This window comes from Astyanax mexicanus, chromosome 3 (genome assembly GCF_023375975.1).
Source record: "Astyanax mexicanus isolate ESR-SI-001 chromosome 3, AstMex3_surface, whole genome shotgun sequence".
In the NCBI taxonomy this organism is placed as follows: Eukaryota; Metazoa; Chordata; class Actinopteri; order Characiformes; family Acestrorhamphidae; genus Astyanax; species Astyanax mexicanus.
The window spans coordinates 32,102,268-32,119,707 of NC_064410.1; the positions used below are offsets into that span (position 1 = coordinate 32,102,268).

Sequence of the window (17,440 nt, forward strand, 5' to 3'; positions counted from 1 at the left end):
GGATAATAGTGTGGGATGAGTTTTTCAGCAAACCAAGAGCCTCAGTGACCTTGAATAAAGAAAAAATGCTTTATAAGTTCGACGTATAAGTACGACAGCACAATTTAAAAATGAATGTGAACATGTAATGATCTTAAAGCAAGTTAATAATTCTTATTAAATACAGTTGTAGTTTATATAGATTATTTTTATTTACATAGACTTATCATTGGCATGCATGCCACTGCATTAAGGCTTTCATTGTCTTCATTGACCTGTTCTTTTTTGGAACAGAATGAATTGCAATATGGAACCTATAATAGAAGGAACAAGAATCTGTTTTTTTTTTTCTTAGAAGGTTAAAATATACATACCCCCCCCCCCCCCCCCCCATGAATAATTCAGTGGTTCTAAAATATCCTAAATGTCTTTTGATGAGGCCTTGCAAAGACCAAGGCCTCTTAACTTCCTGTTTGTGAACTGGATTGATTACAGATGGCAGATGCACTGCGGGTACATGAAGGGTTTGTCCGATGGCACTCATATCCTATCCCACAGGATAATCTAGGAGTCCTAAAAGCTCACTGTACAGATCTGAGAGGGGTGAGTTTTTTTAATAGACTTTACCAAGTTCAGGAAAGATAATTGTACAGTCACCCTCGTCTGAGAGAAATGTGGTTTGTATGGTCGGGAACAACCCAGGAACCGTCTGGAACTGGAAGCTGCTGGAACACCGGTTTCACTGTTTAGTCAAACAAGTTTTATATTACCCTGGATTGAGCAGCTGCAGTTCAAGAAAGAATCCCTTCTATATAAATAGCACCTTTAGGCTGGTCTTAAGTTGAAGGTGTCCACTTAGTCTGAAATGAAATCTTTTAGAGAAACTCATTGTGTTTTGATTTGTACTTATAGATAAAATAATAGCAGGGTGTATTGTGATGGCTCAATTAAGAATAGTTCAGGAGTTTCTTTAAAAAGTTTGGGTTTCTGAACAAATTCCAATGTTGTGCACACCCTGGCTTGTAAACTTCCTATATCTTAATAATCAAGCTTTCTAGGAGGTCGCTGGTTTGAATCCCCCCCTCCCCCAAGCGAGGGACGCTCCTGATCTGGTAGTTGAATGAAGTTTGTTCCACCATTGTTTGCCATCAGCAAGAGAACACAGTCTAAGAGAACACAGTTGGCCATTCCTCAGAGCATGCTAACTAACCGGCAATGCCACATCATCAGCAGTTGGAAAAGAGACTGTTGCTGGCTTCACATATGTCAGAACAGGCATGTGCTAGTCTTTACCCTCCTGGTGTTGGGCATTGCTAGGTATAGGGGATGGGGTAATCGGTAGGGGTGTCACGATTCTCTAAATCCTCGATTCGATTTCATTTTCGATTTGAGGGTCACGATTCGATTCTCGATTTTCTTGTTTTTTTTTCTTGTTATTATTTTATGCCTCATAAAATTTAAATAATATATTTATTATTATTATTATTATTATAAATATTATAAATATTATTATTATTATTTATTAAGATATATATGGTAATGCCATCTAGTGACTTTTTTTGGTAGCAACAGTGTGCACTATTAAAACAAGCAGTTTATCAGAGCTGTGTGTGGATGGAGCTGCAGTTCTTCATCCAACCACTAGCAGCAGCAGCACAAGCCCCGCTCTCTTCACTCAGTCACTACTTCAGTACAGCCCAGCCACGGGCTACAGAGCTCAGCCAGTCCGTTTTTACTGTTTCTGTAAACAAATAAAGGTTTTAACCCCACTAACCGGATAATACAGCTCACTACAGTTCATCTTTCAGCCCAAGCAGCTAACAGCAGCAGGTTAGAACAGCCGACACGGAGGCACTGCTCGGATTACATTAGAAACAGGTCAGTTAGCGCGCTGCTAACCTCAGGATGTTTATAACTACGGAGTTTAGTGGACACACCACGGCCGCCAGGTAAGTCTTTTAAAGGCTACTGAAGACTATTAAAGGCTATTAGAGGTTATTGAAAGCATTATTGGGGGGCAGAAATCAGTACAGGCTGGTTAGATAAGTGATGTGGTGAAACTGTGACTAGCGCTGTCACAGTGATGTTTATTAACGTCATTAAAACAGATTTTGTCAGGTATTGTCTTATAAATATTTACACATAACTTATATCTCTCCTGAAAAGCTTTTATTTTAGTCAGAAACACGCTTGTGTTTACTTTATCTGAGAGAAAGATGTTTTTTTAATTCAATGGAAAGCAACAGGTGTAGTCAATTATAAGTTTAAGATTTTTAATCCACCTCACTGTGATCTATAGTCAGTGTTCTCAAGTCACACTGACACACGCATTTCAGCGAGTTCTCACGCTCTCACCTGCGCGCACCCACCCCTCCGTTAGATACAGATACAAAACCTGCGCGCCCAACCCCCGCCCCCCCTCCCCCGTTGGACAGATAAAAAACAGTGATCACACTCCCGCCGACTGCGCTCATGCAGTGGCTCTCTATTTAAATGAATAGGATGCGCCTATTTCGTCACCTTAGCCGCTTTGACCCTTTGGACCCAATCCCCTTTCACCTCTTGCCCTTACAACATGGCTTGTGCATGCCTAGGGTTAAAGTGTCCTGATTCTCGTTGGGATAGAAGTGTATTCTGGTCCGTTCCTGTTTACTAAGGATTGCAAATTAAAGCTTCTGTAGCTAATGAGCACTTGTGGATAAGGGAAATTAAAAAGAGGGAATTAAAGTACCGTAAGAGTGGAAATTAATTAGATCTATGGAATTTCTAGCCCTGTTTATAGAACACAGATGGCAGACAAAATGCATGTGTGAAGATGTAAAGGTTCCACTAGCCATTTAATTGCATTAATGGCTTAACAGTTAATTTCATAGACAGCGAATGTAGTCTAGAGAGTAAATTCTTGGAAACGGCCTACTTTCCAGAGGACCACACAGGATAATTGATTGCATAAGGCTTGACTGAGGCACTGGTCTCCTGGGATCTGAATAAAAACAACCAGGTGTGCATCACCACTAAAACTGCTGTGAATGTAGAGAAAGCTGCTTTATTTTACAGCTGGACTCAATTGCAGTGTTAAAAACAGGTGATTTACAAATGGTTAGCTTATAATTAGCTATAATGACATGAAATTAAATAGTTAATAATTTTGCATTTTTACTCATTGGTCAGATGAGACAAAAGGTTAATTTATTAAGTTCACAGTAACGTATTTTTGGAGAACTAAAAGTAAAGCTTTTAATCACAAGAACATGGGACCAAATGTTGGTGGTTGGAGCATACTCTGGGACTGTTTTACTGTCATTATTGGAACTGATACATTTCACAGAGTGTATGGAATAATAAAAGCAGAGGACCATTACAGAAGTCTTCAGCATAACTTTAAAACATTTGCTAGAATTAGTGGTCCAACAGAACAGGGTTATGTACACTTTATAGGTTTTTGTGGAATAGAATATACAAGCTGATCTTAAGATTTGAAATGTTCTTCTCATAATCTGTCTGGTTTCACTGTTTTTAGTTTACAAAAAAATAAATAAACATAACAGTAAAAAGTAAAATTAAAGAAGCAATCTGTAACGTGGTAATCCTAAATAGAGAGCGGACAAATTATTGGAATTACTGGCAACCGTATTCTTCTTTGAGCCTCTCTGCAAAACCACATATATTAATTTTAAAGAAATGGTTTCTGGTAGATCCTCCTTGGAGTTGTCTGGTCATAACGGCTTTTGCTTGTTAACTGAGCAATTGTGGTGCTGCTAATGGTGCTGATACAAGAGCTACTGCGAACATGGAGATATTAGAAACACAGAATTATACCTAAGAAGAGTTTTTATAACTAAGAAAAAGGGAGTTTTTGCCAAAATTACCAGATGTATCCATTCTAAGAGGACCCCACACCCCACTGTATATTTTACAAGTGCTTGTACAAAGACTGTCACTTTAAAGATAAGTTTTTTTGGGTATTTTTTTTTACTTTGGTTTGACTGTGTTTTGCTGAAAGGTGATTGGACTGTTTTGGTGAAATGTAGCTGGTCCAGCAGTGTTTTGCTGAATGTTAGCACGTTTAAATAAATAAAAAAAATGCTCTCATTGGCTCTGTAATAAATCAGGCTGTTGGTCAGTGTTCTTCAGGTTTAAACACACTAGGTGAAATGTACAATGCCAGGTTATGTATAATTAAGAACTTATGTCATGTCCATTCAGGATCTCTACTGTATAATATTTGCCTTAATGTTGCATTGTGCCAGTTGTGCTATGCTTTTCTCTCATCTGTAGTCTGTTAGAAGAGTCTGTTTTATGATGAACTGATGAACACTGGTTTTGGTAGTTCATCTATCAATCAATAGTTTAAACAGGGATATTGAATAAAGATATGCCTATATCTTTATTATTGTTAAATAAAATAGAACCAAAACAGGCATATTAAATCACAGAAATGTACACATTTTTAACAAAAAGCCTGTATCGGTTTTAATTTTTGGTCATTTTAGCTGAATTTCTTTTCTTGGAAGATGAAATTAACTCAATATTAAATCTTCCATTATTCTGAATGCATTATCAGAGGGTTTCAGTAAAATGTGAAAATTAAAAACCACAAGACATCTTGAATACAATATGATGCTGCTCTTTGTCTTTCTTCCAGTAGATCTTCTACAGAAGAGCATACAGTAACGTTACTGTCTGATTGTTGTCTCTGTGGGTGTGTAGTACAGTGATTTAAGCAGGTTTTCACTGGTTTATTTAGGGGAATCTGCTGCAGTCAGAAATAGAGCTGCGCAGTGAGAGCTGTGGGAGATGGATGGGGGGGTGTGTGTGTGTGTGTGGAGGTGACGTGGCTGCAGATTGACTGCAGTCATTTGCTTGGGAAGCAGAATGCAGTGATTATTACAGCTGAATGACAGGGCCTCTTTTCACATAAGGGTATCAAAATTATTGCTATAAAGCAGAAACCGAACATTTTATGTTTCTGTATTATTTTTCCAAATTATTGGTTTCCTGTTTGTTTGTAGCCACTTTTGGATTATGGTCATTATGGTTATTTATTTATTGTTTTATTTTAGCCTATATCTTTTAGCCTTAGGCTAACACTGAGTGGACTAAACCGACACATAAAATAGACACACCACATATAAATAATGTTGATTTATTCAACAGGCACACAAGTAACCATGGCAAATATGACTAAATACATTATATTGATACACCATTCATTTTATTTTGTCATTTTCAAATTTACCCAAGTGTAAATCAAATCTCTTGGAGAGCATTAACAGTTTTTGCCTGATCAAACACATCATATGGGTTAACATGTATTTTTTTAAATAACCCTTTTCTGAATGCCTTTATATAGCAAGGCCTCTGCTAAAGTGAAAAATCTAAGAACTGTATAGGTAACATATATGACTCTGTAAAAGCAGTGCACTCTAATCAGAAAGGGTTCTACTGTGTATAGAACCAAAGTTAACCAGGTAAAGAACAATTTAACCCTCTCCTGTCTGAGCAGAGCATTCCATGTTTGTCAACAAGTAAAACTCTCACAATATTCTTCATATAAAACCCCTTGAAAATTACAAATATGATTTAATTCATAAAAATGTAATTCATGAAAACATCAGTTGACCCATACAGCTAAACCTCACAGTAAAAGTTAGAATTAGTTTAATGTTTAATGGTTTAAATTGTTTATGTAATTCCCATAGCATTTTTTCTAACTTAGCCAATCCTGAGAGCCGATCAGCTGATTAGTGAGTAGCTATTAGCACAGCAACACAGCAGAGTTAACAAACACCACGGTTCCCTGCCAAAGCCTGTTTATTTTGACTGATGTGATAACGCCAAACCATACTCAAGCGTGGTATATTAAACTGTGCCTGGGCATGCTGAAGGAGGTTTTGGGCAGGTTCAGTGTGGATTTTGGCACACTATGCTTCCAGTGTGAGCACTATCCATGTCCAAGATGCCTGCTGCCTCTTAAACACACAGCACGATTACTAGAAAATCTTTGGGTTGCGTAATCTGTGAGTCGTGCTGCCGTGTGTTTGCATACCAAAAACAACTCCCAATAATCCACAACACTAGAAAAATCTAAACTTGTATGTATTATATTAAAATTATTTTTCTTCCAAACCCCTGTATGGAGACCCGTTGCCTGTTTGCATGAAGATTGAAGGTTGCCTGAGGTTAATGTGGCCTCCAGTCCGGCCATCGATTAGCCGATCCCTGAGCGGTCTGAAAACACACACAGCAGCAGCACACATTATACCACAAAGTCATCTGCCTTAGCTTTCCATCCAAGCTGCTCATGTTTATTTTTGTTTTCCTTTTTAAATGCTCTGAAACAAAGCCAGCACTGCTTCTATTTTTACATGTTACATGATTTACAAGTTACATTAAACAATTATAAGGAAGTGGTTTGAGACACTGAAAGACAAAATTATGAAGATGGCAAAACTGCAGTAACTGCTGGCTGATGCAACAGATTCTGTCTCTCTGGTTGTCTTAGGAAATTGGAAAGGCATGGTACTCTATTTTGTTCGTCCACTGCACAAAAGTAAGATGTTATCATCCACTTCCTTTGTCTGACCATAAGTGTATTTGATGTGTAGAAGCGGTCAAACCAAACTGTGTAACCATTGTAATGGTCTTCATTCTGTGTAGCAGCCAAATATATTAGATATCCATAATAATTAATTGTGTACATAGTCATTGCATATTTTGCAAGTACAAATGCATTGCTGTTCACATTATTCCACACTAAATTCTAGAAATGTACTGGACAAAATTGACATAACTCAACATTTGGTAGCACATTCTTTTACATCTTTTGCCATGTGCTGCAGGTCTCTCAGATAAGAAGGGTGCCTTCTTCCAACCTGCATTTTGAGATCTCTTCACAAGTCTTCTATAGGATTTAGGTTAGCCTTGGGTCATTGCTACTGGAAAACCTGTGACCTCTGGCGGTGATCCAACTTTATGACTCTAGGCCGTCCAGTATGCTGAAAAAAATCTGAACAAAGTAAAGGCATCCAGTGCAAGAAGCATTAGAACAATCTCAACCAATCACCCTTTCAACATCTACCATGCTTGACCACAGGGACAATGAGTATATCTTTTAAAGACCTTGTTTCGCTACAGTTCTGTTCTTTACCAAAGAACAACTCCCCAAACTCTCCACAAGACTTTCTCCCAGTTAGACTGTGGCATCCTCGAGTAAGTTCTGGCTTGTTTCTGCCTCCGTTGAAACACTGAGGTCCTCATGGATGTCTAATCATAGTGTCTAATTTCATTGAGATGGCGATTGATCGAGCAAGCTGACACTGTTGTACATTGTGTCTGCAGGACAAGTTACAGCACAGCTTCTGATTTTCTGGAAGCTGACAGAAGTTCTTTTGCCACCATTTGAAAAACCCTTTGTTGCAATCTGTCACTAATTACTCTCTTCCATCCACGCCCCTGAGGTTGTCTAAATGCAATGGGCTTTGAACTTCTTTAATGATGTTGTGTATATTCGATATAGGAACAAAATCTTTTAAGATAAAGATTGTATCCTTGAAATGAACTACACTTCTCCCACAATTTTGTCCCAGGTTTCTACAATAAATAGTTAATTGAACAAAAAACCTTTGTTGTAATTTATTTAAGGGTCAGTTTAATAATATATGTAACAAACTGTGATAACCGTGATACCGCGGTATTTTCTGAGACGGTTATCATACCGTGAAAATCTCATACCGTTCAACCCTAGCTGCAGGCCAGCAGTTTTAGGAGCAGGCTACAGGCCAGCAGTTTTAGGAGCAGGCTACAGGCCGATAATACTCACCTCTGAATGGGGAAATAGTTAGCAGCTAATGCTAATGCTACTCCAGCCCTGGTATTGAAGAACTAAATTAAAACTCCTGTATAACACTGTACTTCAACGGAGTGGCTTTACGGTAACTTACAACCTGACTGATAAAATTCATACATCAGGTGCACCAGATTAAAAGTTGCACTGGCGATTTTTGAAAAAATTAAAGGATTTTAAGTGCGCCTTATTGTGCAAAATATATTGTAGCTGAAAACAGGAGTTGTCTGTTCGTTATCAATGTGCACTAGACTACACAGTTTGAATGTTGGTATTGAAGCCTTGTTTGTGTGCGATTATGGGTATGGCTAAATGAACATGGTATCAGGCAAATACTGTAATACCAGTATCGTATTCATGTATCTCTTCAAAAAGGTGATTTCTCTACAAGTTTGCAATAAATTGCAGTCTCAAATCTGCTTAGAACTTGATGCACTACTTTGCCTCTAGCTGTTGACACATTCTAAAAGGTGTTTTGTGTTGATTTTTGTCTGTAGTCAGACCTACAACATAAAGAACTGGAAACAAATGTGTTGAAATGATCACACCACATGAAAAACCTGTCCCACAAACTTTTTTTGTTTACCTACTATCTGTGGATATCAGTGAGAAAAGTGTGCCCTGTGTAAACGAGAAGCCCAAGTAACTTGCCAAATTAATTAATTTTGTGTCACTTCATCCACTACCCCTTCACAGTTCACATACTGCGTCATATTCAGCATAAGTTCCCATCAGTTACAGCTTATGAAACAGCAGATCTCAGCAGCAGTGGTGTGAAAACAACATGAAGTCTGATGTGGTATTTGTGGTGGGAATAAAACTTGCAATAAGCAAAGACATGTTTGAAGAAAGAACACCACATCATGTGAAGCACAAGAGCGCATCCATTAGTATGATTAATATTTTATTACTTAAGGAATAAATATATGCAATTATAAACAGCGGATTCTGTCTACACCCCTTACATCATTAGTAAAGTAGCTGATGATGGGATATCATCTACAGCAGGATAGTAGTTCTATATACACCATTAAATGCAGAAATACAAATTGTAGAGAGCAATTACAACCAACTAACCTACCACATCACCCTGTTTTAGATATCTAAAGTTTTTTAGAGTATATTAGACATTGCAAGGATGATTGTGCCAGTACACTAATGCCATTATTTAAAATAATTTTCCCCTGGCCTTCACATTATAGGGACCTCTACATTTATGGAACAATATGTGGATAAACCTTAAAAAACGTCAAAGTGAAAGTTTTGGGAATTTGTGGATTAAAAGTTTTTTTTTTTGTTATTATGAAATAGTAAAAATCTAAATAATAGAAAGGAGGGAAAATTAAATGTATTCTTAATTTTTGCCAATGTTTTATTAACTTTGTCAGCCAGGCTATAACACTATACACAATCACTGTCGTGTCACAAACTATCTAGTTTACAACAAATTTTTGAACTGTATGTTTTGAAACCTTTACATTTTAAGATATGTCCTATTTACTGAAACATGGACAAGCATGATGCTTGTTTTCTTTTAATGACTGCTCTACAGCTCTGAAAAAAAGAGACCATTTGACCACAAATTATGAGTTTCTTTGACTTTACCAAATTGATAACCTCTGGATCAAACCAAGCTGAACTGCTTGGTTTATTTGCACCAGGAGTGGCATAAAGTTATCCAAAAGCAGTGTGTAAGACTGGTGGAGGGGAACATGCCAAGATGCATTACAACTGTGAGGAAAAAACAGGGTTATTCCACCAAATATTGATTTCTGAACTCTTTGCATTATTTGAGATCTTGAAAGCTCTGCATCTCTTTTGTTATTTCAGCCTTTTCTCATTTTCTGCAAATAAATGCTCTTAATGACAATATTTTTATTTGGAATTTGAAGGAAATGTCTGTAGTTTGTAGAATAAAACATTTTACTCAAACATATACCTATAAATAGCAACATCAGAGAAACTGATTCAGAAACTAAAATGTTTTTTTTTTTTTTCCAGAACTGTATAATTCATGTTTATAGTAAATTTTGCGTCATACAGTTTTGGAAACAACTGAGTAGCTTTACACAAGCCATACTTTTTATTTAACATTCACTTTACATTGTTCACTTTGTTTCATTTAGACGTGTTTTAGGTTGTTTGGCCGGTTTGTTAATTAAAAGAAAACCATGATTTAGAATCATTGCATTATTAAAGGAAGTGTGTAATGATTAAAACATGCAGGTAGAACTGTACTGGTTTGTAAAGTACATGTGCTATTGACCTGCTAGCAATAAATAAAGATCAGCATTGTTAACCGTGCCAGTGTGGAGAAAGTGTCTGTTCTGATCATTGCCCTGTCTGCATTCCTCTACAGGTCAGCTGAAGATGGTGATGGAGCGTGTTCTGGAGTTTGCGTTGTGTGAACTGACCAAAATCGTGGAGGACAGTTTTGATGACTTGTTGCTGGAGCTGAAGAAGACCGAGCGGGAGCATGAGAAGCTCAGGGAGCAACTCAAGGAGATGGAGGAAAGCGGAGCTCGAGACGAGGAGCCACAGGAGCAGGAAAACAAAACTGACTCACCAGGCAGCTCGGAGGGAGCAGGAGCTAAAGAACAAGGACAGGAACTGACTGAGAACACAAGCGGTAGACTTTTCCATACCATTTTCTATTTACCTATTTGAAAACTTTGTGTTTAGGCTTTTGTTTTGTTAAAAGGGAACATTTGCAACTCAGATTTCCTTACAATAGTGCTGAATTTGACGATTACTTATTTGTTTTATTGGTCAATGAATCTAAAGATCTATCAATGATTCTACATGGACTTTATTTGCAGTTATGAAAACAAATTTCTCAGAATGCTTAATTTTTTTTTCTTTAATTGACTTTTAATATAGCCCAAATAATTCCATATAGTTGTATCATATATATCATATATATTTTGCATGTTGCTGCTGCGCTGTTTGAGATCACAAGACTGTATAGCCAGTATAGAATTCTTCTTTTTTAACATATCTGACTCAATTTCGCATATTTGCAATTTGTAGAATGTGTAAAACAAATGTGCTTTGTGGTGGAAGCATAGTAACCTGATACACGCTTAGCAGTACATCACTCTGCCCATTGCAGAGAGTATCAGCAGTGATAGCAAACACCGCTTACAACACAGAACACTACAGAAACCCTGCACAATGATGCATTATCAGGCTTGCCTGAAAAGATTAATGTGCCATCCAAACCTGCCCTCGATCTGAAAGACCAAAAAACACTGATGCGTTATGGAGCAATACACTGCACATTGTTACAGCACAACCTAATAATCAATGCAGTGGTTGAGTATTGTCGTACTACTGGCACCTGTTTCAGCAGAGATTAGCCATAAATATCAGCTTTCACCTTCTGTGGTTTACTATTAACACCCTTTCTAGCAACCTAGCAGTTACCTCACTCAGTCAATACCACATGACCCTGTGTGTTTATAGTCCCCAGTCCTTCCCACACTTCATTATACACAGCCTCAGCGAACAATCTGTTTAATTCCAACAAGTAAAAGGAAATTGGAAACATAATTTACAGAGTAAAAAAAGTACAGGAAACATGCAGGCTATAGGGCATTTAATAAACAAAGAATAACCTGTTTCCCAAAAAGGTGTGAGTGTAGTATTTCCCTGCAGGTAAGTTAATATAGAATTTACATAACTGTATTTATGCATTTCAGCCTGTAACAGATAAGTGAGTTTAATCTTTACAGATGTGGAACCTAGTCTCTTAAAACATTACCAGGATGATGGTTTTAAATAGGTACAGAGATGCAGAGTAGTGGGTGAAGCTGCATATCTGAAGTTTTATTAATGCCACAAAGGTCCTCCACATAGTTTCTGCGAACAGAAATTTGCAAGATTTACTGAATGCCAAGCCGAATGCATGTTTTCAAGCTTACAATACGAGTTGGCATTCTTTATCTGAAACTGGGCTTTTACCTACAATGCTGAGTAGTAGCTGTCAGTCTTTACTGACGTCTTTCCACAAAAATTTCCATTATATTGCCTTGTGGCCACATCCACAACAACTGAGCGAAGTTAAAACATTTTTAACTTTTTTATTATCAAAGCGTGATTTAATACCTTGCTATATTGTAATCATGCTGCAGCTTTATATAAAAAAAAAAATGGCAATAAAAAACATAGGCCTACGTCACTGACTTTTTAGCCCAAATCAACAGGTCCCAAAGAAAGTGATAAGATATCAGGCTCTATAAAATACTCATAAATAAGCAAATATCAGGAATTATGGATTAATTGGTGTTAGTTGTAGAGAATTTGGCAGATTTTACCTTATTTGTTTGATTAGCTCCATCATGTGAAGTAATAAAGCAGTAACTGGAGTAAGTCAAATTAGAGTACGTTTAGAGCGACTATGTTCAAATACAGATATCAATATTTCACTTAAGAACAGTCTACAAAAATGTATAAATTATACTTGATTACAATTTAGATTTTTATTTCTTACATTACAACTTTAGATTTTTTAAAACAGCACCATTGTAAAGTGAGGCGTAAGCTATTATTTCCTTTACATTAAATTTAGATTTTTTTTTTTTTTTTTTTAGTAAGCTGCCATCTTAAACCTTTACAGCAGCTTCTAAATACAATGCAAACATAACATGCTTGTATTTCATTAAAAAAAAGTTTCAAATATAAAAATAAATGTTACATAATAGTTCTTTACAGATTTCTAACAGAAGCAAATGTCTATTTACTGTGATTTCCTCTGGCAGCTTCTATATGTAAAGATGTAGTCTTTATGTTCCTATTTTGAAAATTATATTAAAGCAGTAATTCTATTCACCTCCTGGCCTTAATTTGATGGCACGTATTGATAATGTGTCACAAACAAAAACAGAATTTGCTAATTTTCTAACTGCATGACATGGTGAGCAAAGCACCTTTGCGAAATTTGCAGTTATGTCACTTTGTTCACTTAAGCTTAGCAAATGTATGCTTATGCCTTAAGTTATTAACAAGATGCACTATGGACCTGTTTACTCCTGGCATTAACATGCATATTAAGTGATTCTTTCGTGTTTTGATTTTTATGGTCTGCATGGAAAGCCAGGTGTTAACTCTCCAAAGATGGATTGTAATAAGATTACGAACAAATCCCTCAAACCACATTCGGATGTGGTCACTGACAGATTTTATCCACATTTAATACAAGTGTAAACAGAATCTGTGATTTTTTTTGTGATTGGATTTTGTCAGGCAAGCGCAATACATTTGTCAAAAAAAAAAATTAAAACAAGTCTTTTTTTAGAGTAGACTACCTGAACAGGACAATTTTCATGAGAGAATAAAACTGAAATGGGGTATTTTTACATGGATAAATAAAATCCGGAACTTCTGTTCATGTTGGTTACATTTTAGGGTAAACAGAATCCAGAAAACTATATCTATATAGTTATACAACTATGTTTATAACTGTATGCTATATAGATAGTCTATGGAAACACATCTGAATAGAAAATGCATAGTCATGGCAGGTGTAAACAGGCCCTGCATGAGTGGTTGTGGACACCCCTTCTCTTAAATGCATTCAGCTGCTTTGTTGCATCCCTTGCCAAAACAGATGTACAGAGACCCACACACAGCTTGTTTAATCCCAGTAGAGAAGTGCTGCTAGTATATATAACTGGTTTGTTTATAAATACCCTGCCTGATGCCAGTGTGGTTTTCACAGAGTGCCATGAAAAAAAAATGCTCCATTTTGTGTGGAAAAATAAAAAACTCACAAGATTACTATATTTGTGTTGTAGACATGTCATAATGGCACATCATATTCAGGTGCACCGTCTATTTTCTGGTCTATTTTCATACATAAGGCACACTGGATTAAAAGGTGCATTTTAAAAGGCACTATAAGGAACTTCTAATTCAGTAGGTCTCGCTGCTGGGTGGTGGTCGGAGAGTAGCTAAAAGATAAGTAAAGCTAAACTATGTAACCAAAACTGTAATAAAAAAAGACTTTCTTTTAAAGTCAAACGAGCTTTGGTTGTAAATCTACACAGATTTCTCTCCAGATCTGTTTATTTGGGGGAGTGAAGCGCTTCTCTTTATTTACAGTAAGCTTAGTAGGTTCTAGAATGTTTCCAGCACGAACACTGGAGCATTAACGGCTAACCGCTAGCAGTTAGTGGTTAATGCCACCAGATAGCGCTACACTGATGAACCCTGAGTGCTTCGGTAAGCCCAGGTGTATTAGCTAGCAGTTCGTCCCACGTAGCTTGTTTTCACATTCTAAACGCGCATACTACAGTTCAATATACTTCCCTTTGAGCTAGCATGGTTAGCAGGTAATGATAATGCTGCACCAACAGTGCTAGTCGGGGTTAGCAGCAGGGTACAGGCCAATAATACTCACCTCTGAAGAGGGAAACAGCAGTTAGCGGCTAATGCTAATGCTACTAAACTGAAACTCCTGTATAACGATGCACTTCAGTGGAGAGGCATTACTGATCTATTCAACCTGACTGGTAAAATTCATACATAAGGTGAACTGGATTAAAAGGCACAATTTTTTGGAAAATTAAAGGATTTTAAGTGCCTTGTAGTGCAAAAATATGGTATATTATTCAAGGAATTTGTACACATTGGGGAAATTTCCTTTAAATTAGAAATTGTCCAATAATAGTAATTAGTAATAATAATCATACTAGTATTAATCTTGATCAATCTATAGTACTCCAGTAGGCAGTGTTATGAAACACACAGCTGTGCTAAATTCAATTATCAATTATCATTATTGCTATAAAAGGCAAATAATAAAATATATTCATAAAGAAAAAAAATAAAAATAAAATACAAAAAAAAAATACAAATTCTATAGTTTCAAAGTAACACAGTGTAAGTTTAAGTTAAGAAGGCGCAAATAATATTTAATATCATTAGTACAGAGTGTATTACATTTTGCTGTACTGTTCTGGCAAAACAACTCCAGTATTAATATCATACTTGGGTTGAACAGCCCGCCCAAACTTCCTCTGTCATAGTAAAGTATTTATCATTTATTTTAATCTAAAGCGACCCAGTCCACATAAAAAAAAAACTTTTAACACATCAGAACACGTAGATTAACCCAACTCTCAGAGCAGAATTCTGATTGGAGACGCTGAGCTGTAAACAGGAGATATTGAACAGATATGTGGCCGGTATTTCGTGTGTAGAAGAGTTGTGCTGACCACAGCCATCACAGTCTGGTTTCTGGTTTCCTCAAAGCGAGTTCCTGGCAGTGTGTGTGTGGTAAAAAATGCTTTGTTGTTCATTTTCAGACCAGTGCTTGGCTTGTTGAGCAGGCCTGGCTGATAGGACTGAGAAATCGTCTTTCTGTGATGATTGACATTAACCTTATGATGCTGCTTCGAGAATCATGATGATCGATGTGTTGAAGAAAAAGTGAAACTGATCTGAAGACTTAATTGTTACTTACTAGTTAATCTGTACTTGTTCTTAGATCTAGTCTTTAGATAAAATGTCTATTTTTTGTCATATTGGTTATTTTGGTCTGTTTCATCATATTAATTTGTATTGATTTAGTCATATTGATTTGCTATACTTAAAAATACACAGTGCTGCACTGACACTGTGGGTTGTTATCACCTTAGTAAATAAACACATTGGTCTAATTGATAAATTATGCATATATACAGTCATGTGGAAGAAACAGCTAGTTTTTTTAATAAATAGAAATGTAATTTTGCTGTGATAAACATTGTTGCACATTGTTGGAGAGGATTTTGTAGGAGTCTGTCTTATTTAGATTTCATTAGTTTTGTATCACCAATGAGTGGTATCATCATGGCAAGTTTAAAAGCTTTTGAGGCCTTTAGAAAGATTAGGCTGTGCGATATGGGAATCAGTATCCTAAAAAACTGAGCATTACCGTATTTTTCGCAATATAAGGCAAAGCGCACTATTAATGAACGTCTATTTTCATACATTAGGCACACTAAATTATAATGCGCATTATGCGACACTAGTGAAGAACAGGGGTGTCGCTATGTTTTTCTTCTTATTCAGCAGGTAATTTAAGTAAAGCTAAGCTAAGTTAACAAAACTGTAATTCTGGATGTGATTTCTCTACTGAAAAATGTTTGAGTGAGTAAAGCGCTTCCATTTATTTACAGTAAGCTTAGATTTCCAGATTTCACTAAGAGTGGGTGCATTAGCAGTAGTGGCTAACCGCTAGCACTAGCCACGGTTAGCTCTAGTAAATGCTGCCCAAAAGAGCTACTATGAGGAACCCTGAGTGCTTTGATATTAGCATAATATTTATGCTGCTCCAATAGTGCTAGCTGTGGTAAGCAGCAGGATACGGGCCGATGATTCTTAACTCTAAATAGCAAAAGAGCTAATGCTTACCACAGGTAGCGGTTAATGCTAATACTGCTCCAGTCTCAGTGCTGGAGAACTAAACTTGGAACCTACTTGTGGAGAGGCTTTACTGATCTATTCAACCTGACTGGTAAAATTCATACATAAGGTGCACCGGATTATAAAGCGTACTGATGACTTTTTGGCAAAATCAAAGATTTTAAGTGCACCTTATAGTGTGAAAAATACGGTCTTAGTTATATTTATTGAACATAATCTTAGTTGCTCAGTTGGGTCAGTGTTTGTTTTTCTCTTACATGTTGCTTTCATGTTCACAAACAGGATAGGGCAGATTAATGATACTAGACACATGGTTTTATAGGTTTTAAAACTATAGTACTATAAAACTATACCTACACACAGTAGGAAAAGTATTAGCACAAGTTTTGTTTTTTTCTTCAAAAACTGAAGGAGGACCTGGGCAGGATTTTGTCTGTTTTGTTTAATTTCGATTAATTGGTCAGTCCTAGCTGAGATGAATAGGAGGGATTTGTTTTTTTATTAGTAGACATTTTTTACTCAGATGTTAAGAGTTTCACATGATCAATACACACACAAGTTCTGGACATGCCTTCAAGAGAATGAGGGATTGTCCTTCTAGGAATATAGTTTGCTCACAGTTAAGAGTAAGGGACAATGTTAACTCTGCTCTAATGTAGGTCATGACCACCATTTTTGCAAGTATGACTGCTGAGAAAAAAAAAACGCTGTGTGAAAAAAAAAAAGATGATTGGCTGAAATTCTGCCATTTCCTTTATTGATTAACTTGTTTAAATCTGTGTTTTTTTATCACTGCACTGCCCTTTCAGATAGGGAGAGCAATTCAGTTATTCTCCACTTCAGTACATAAGTCATGAGGTACAACCCCCCTTATGTACAGCTGTGCACCTGCGTTGGAAAATGCCTCTTATTCTGAATGTATGACATTCCAGACATGACTGCTTTTAAATAAAAGTGGCCATTTAGTCAGACGTAGATTGTCTGCTTGTTTCTATTGCAGTAAATGCAGCATGCAGCTGAATATTCTGTAGCAAATGCTGCTCTCTAGGAGGGACAGAAAATGCATTAAATTAGTAATCTGTCCCCAGTAACCCCCAGCAGCTTTAATGTGCACTCACATAACACTGAGCAAAATGTCCCTTTACTAACTATATAAAATTCTACTTTCAATTACAGTTTAATTGAAGCATAGTTATAGGTAAATAT

The 17,440-nt window shown here is 36.6% G+C and overlaps 1 protein-coding gene across 1 annotated transcript in view; it reads left to right on the plus strand.

Annotated features, from left to right (window-relative positions):
- si:dkeyp-113d7.10 (zinc finger protein ZFP2) overlaps positions 1-17,440 on the plus strand; it is a 49,962-nt gene that overhangs the window by 5,289 nt on the left and 27,233 nt on the right. The window contains exon 2 of the mRNA XM_007236486.4: positions 10,185-10,454. Within this exon, the coding sequence (XP_007236548.3) occupies positions 10,185-10,454 (270 nt within the window). The remainder of the gene's footprint in view (positions 1-10,184; positions 10,455-17,440) is intronic.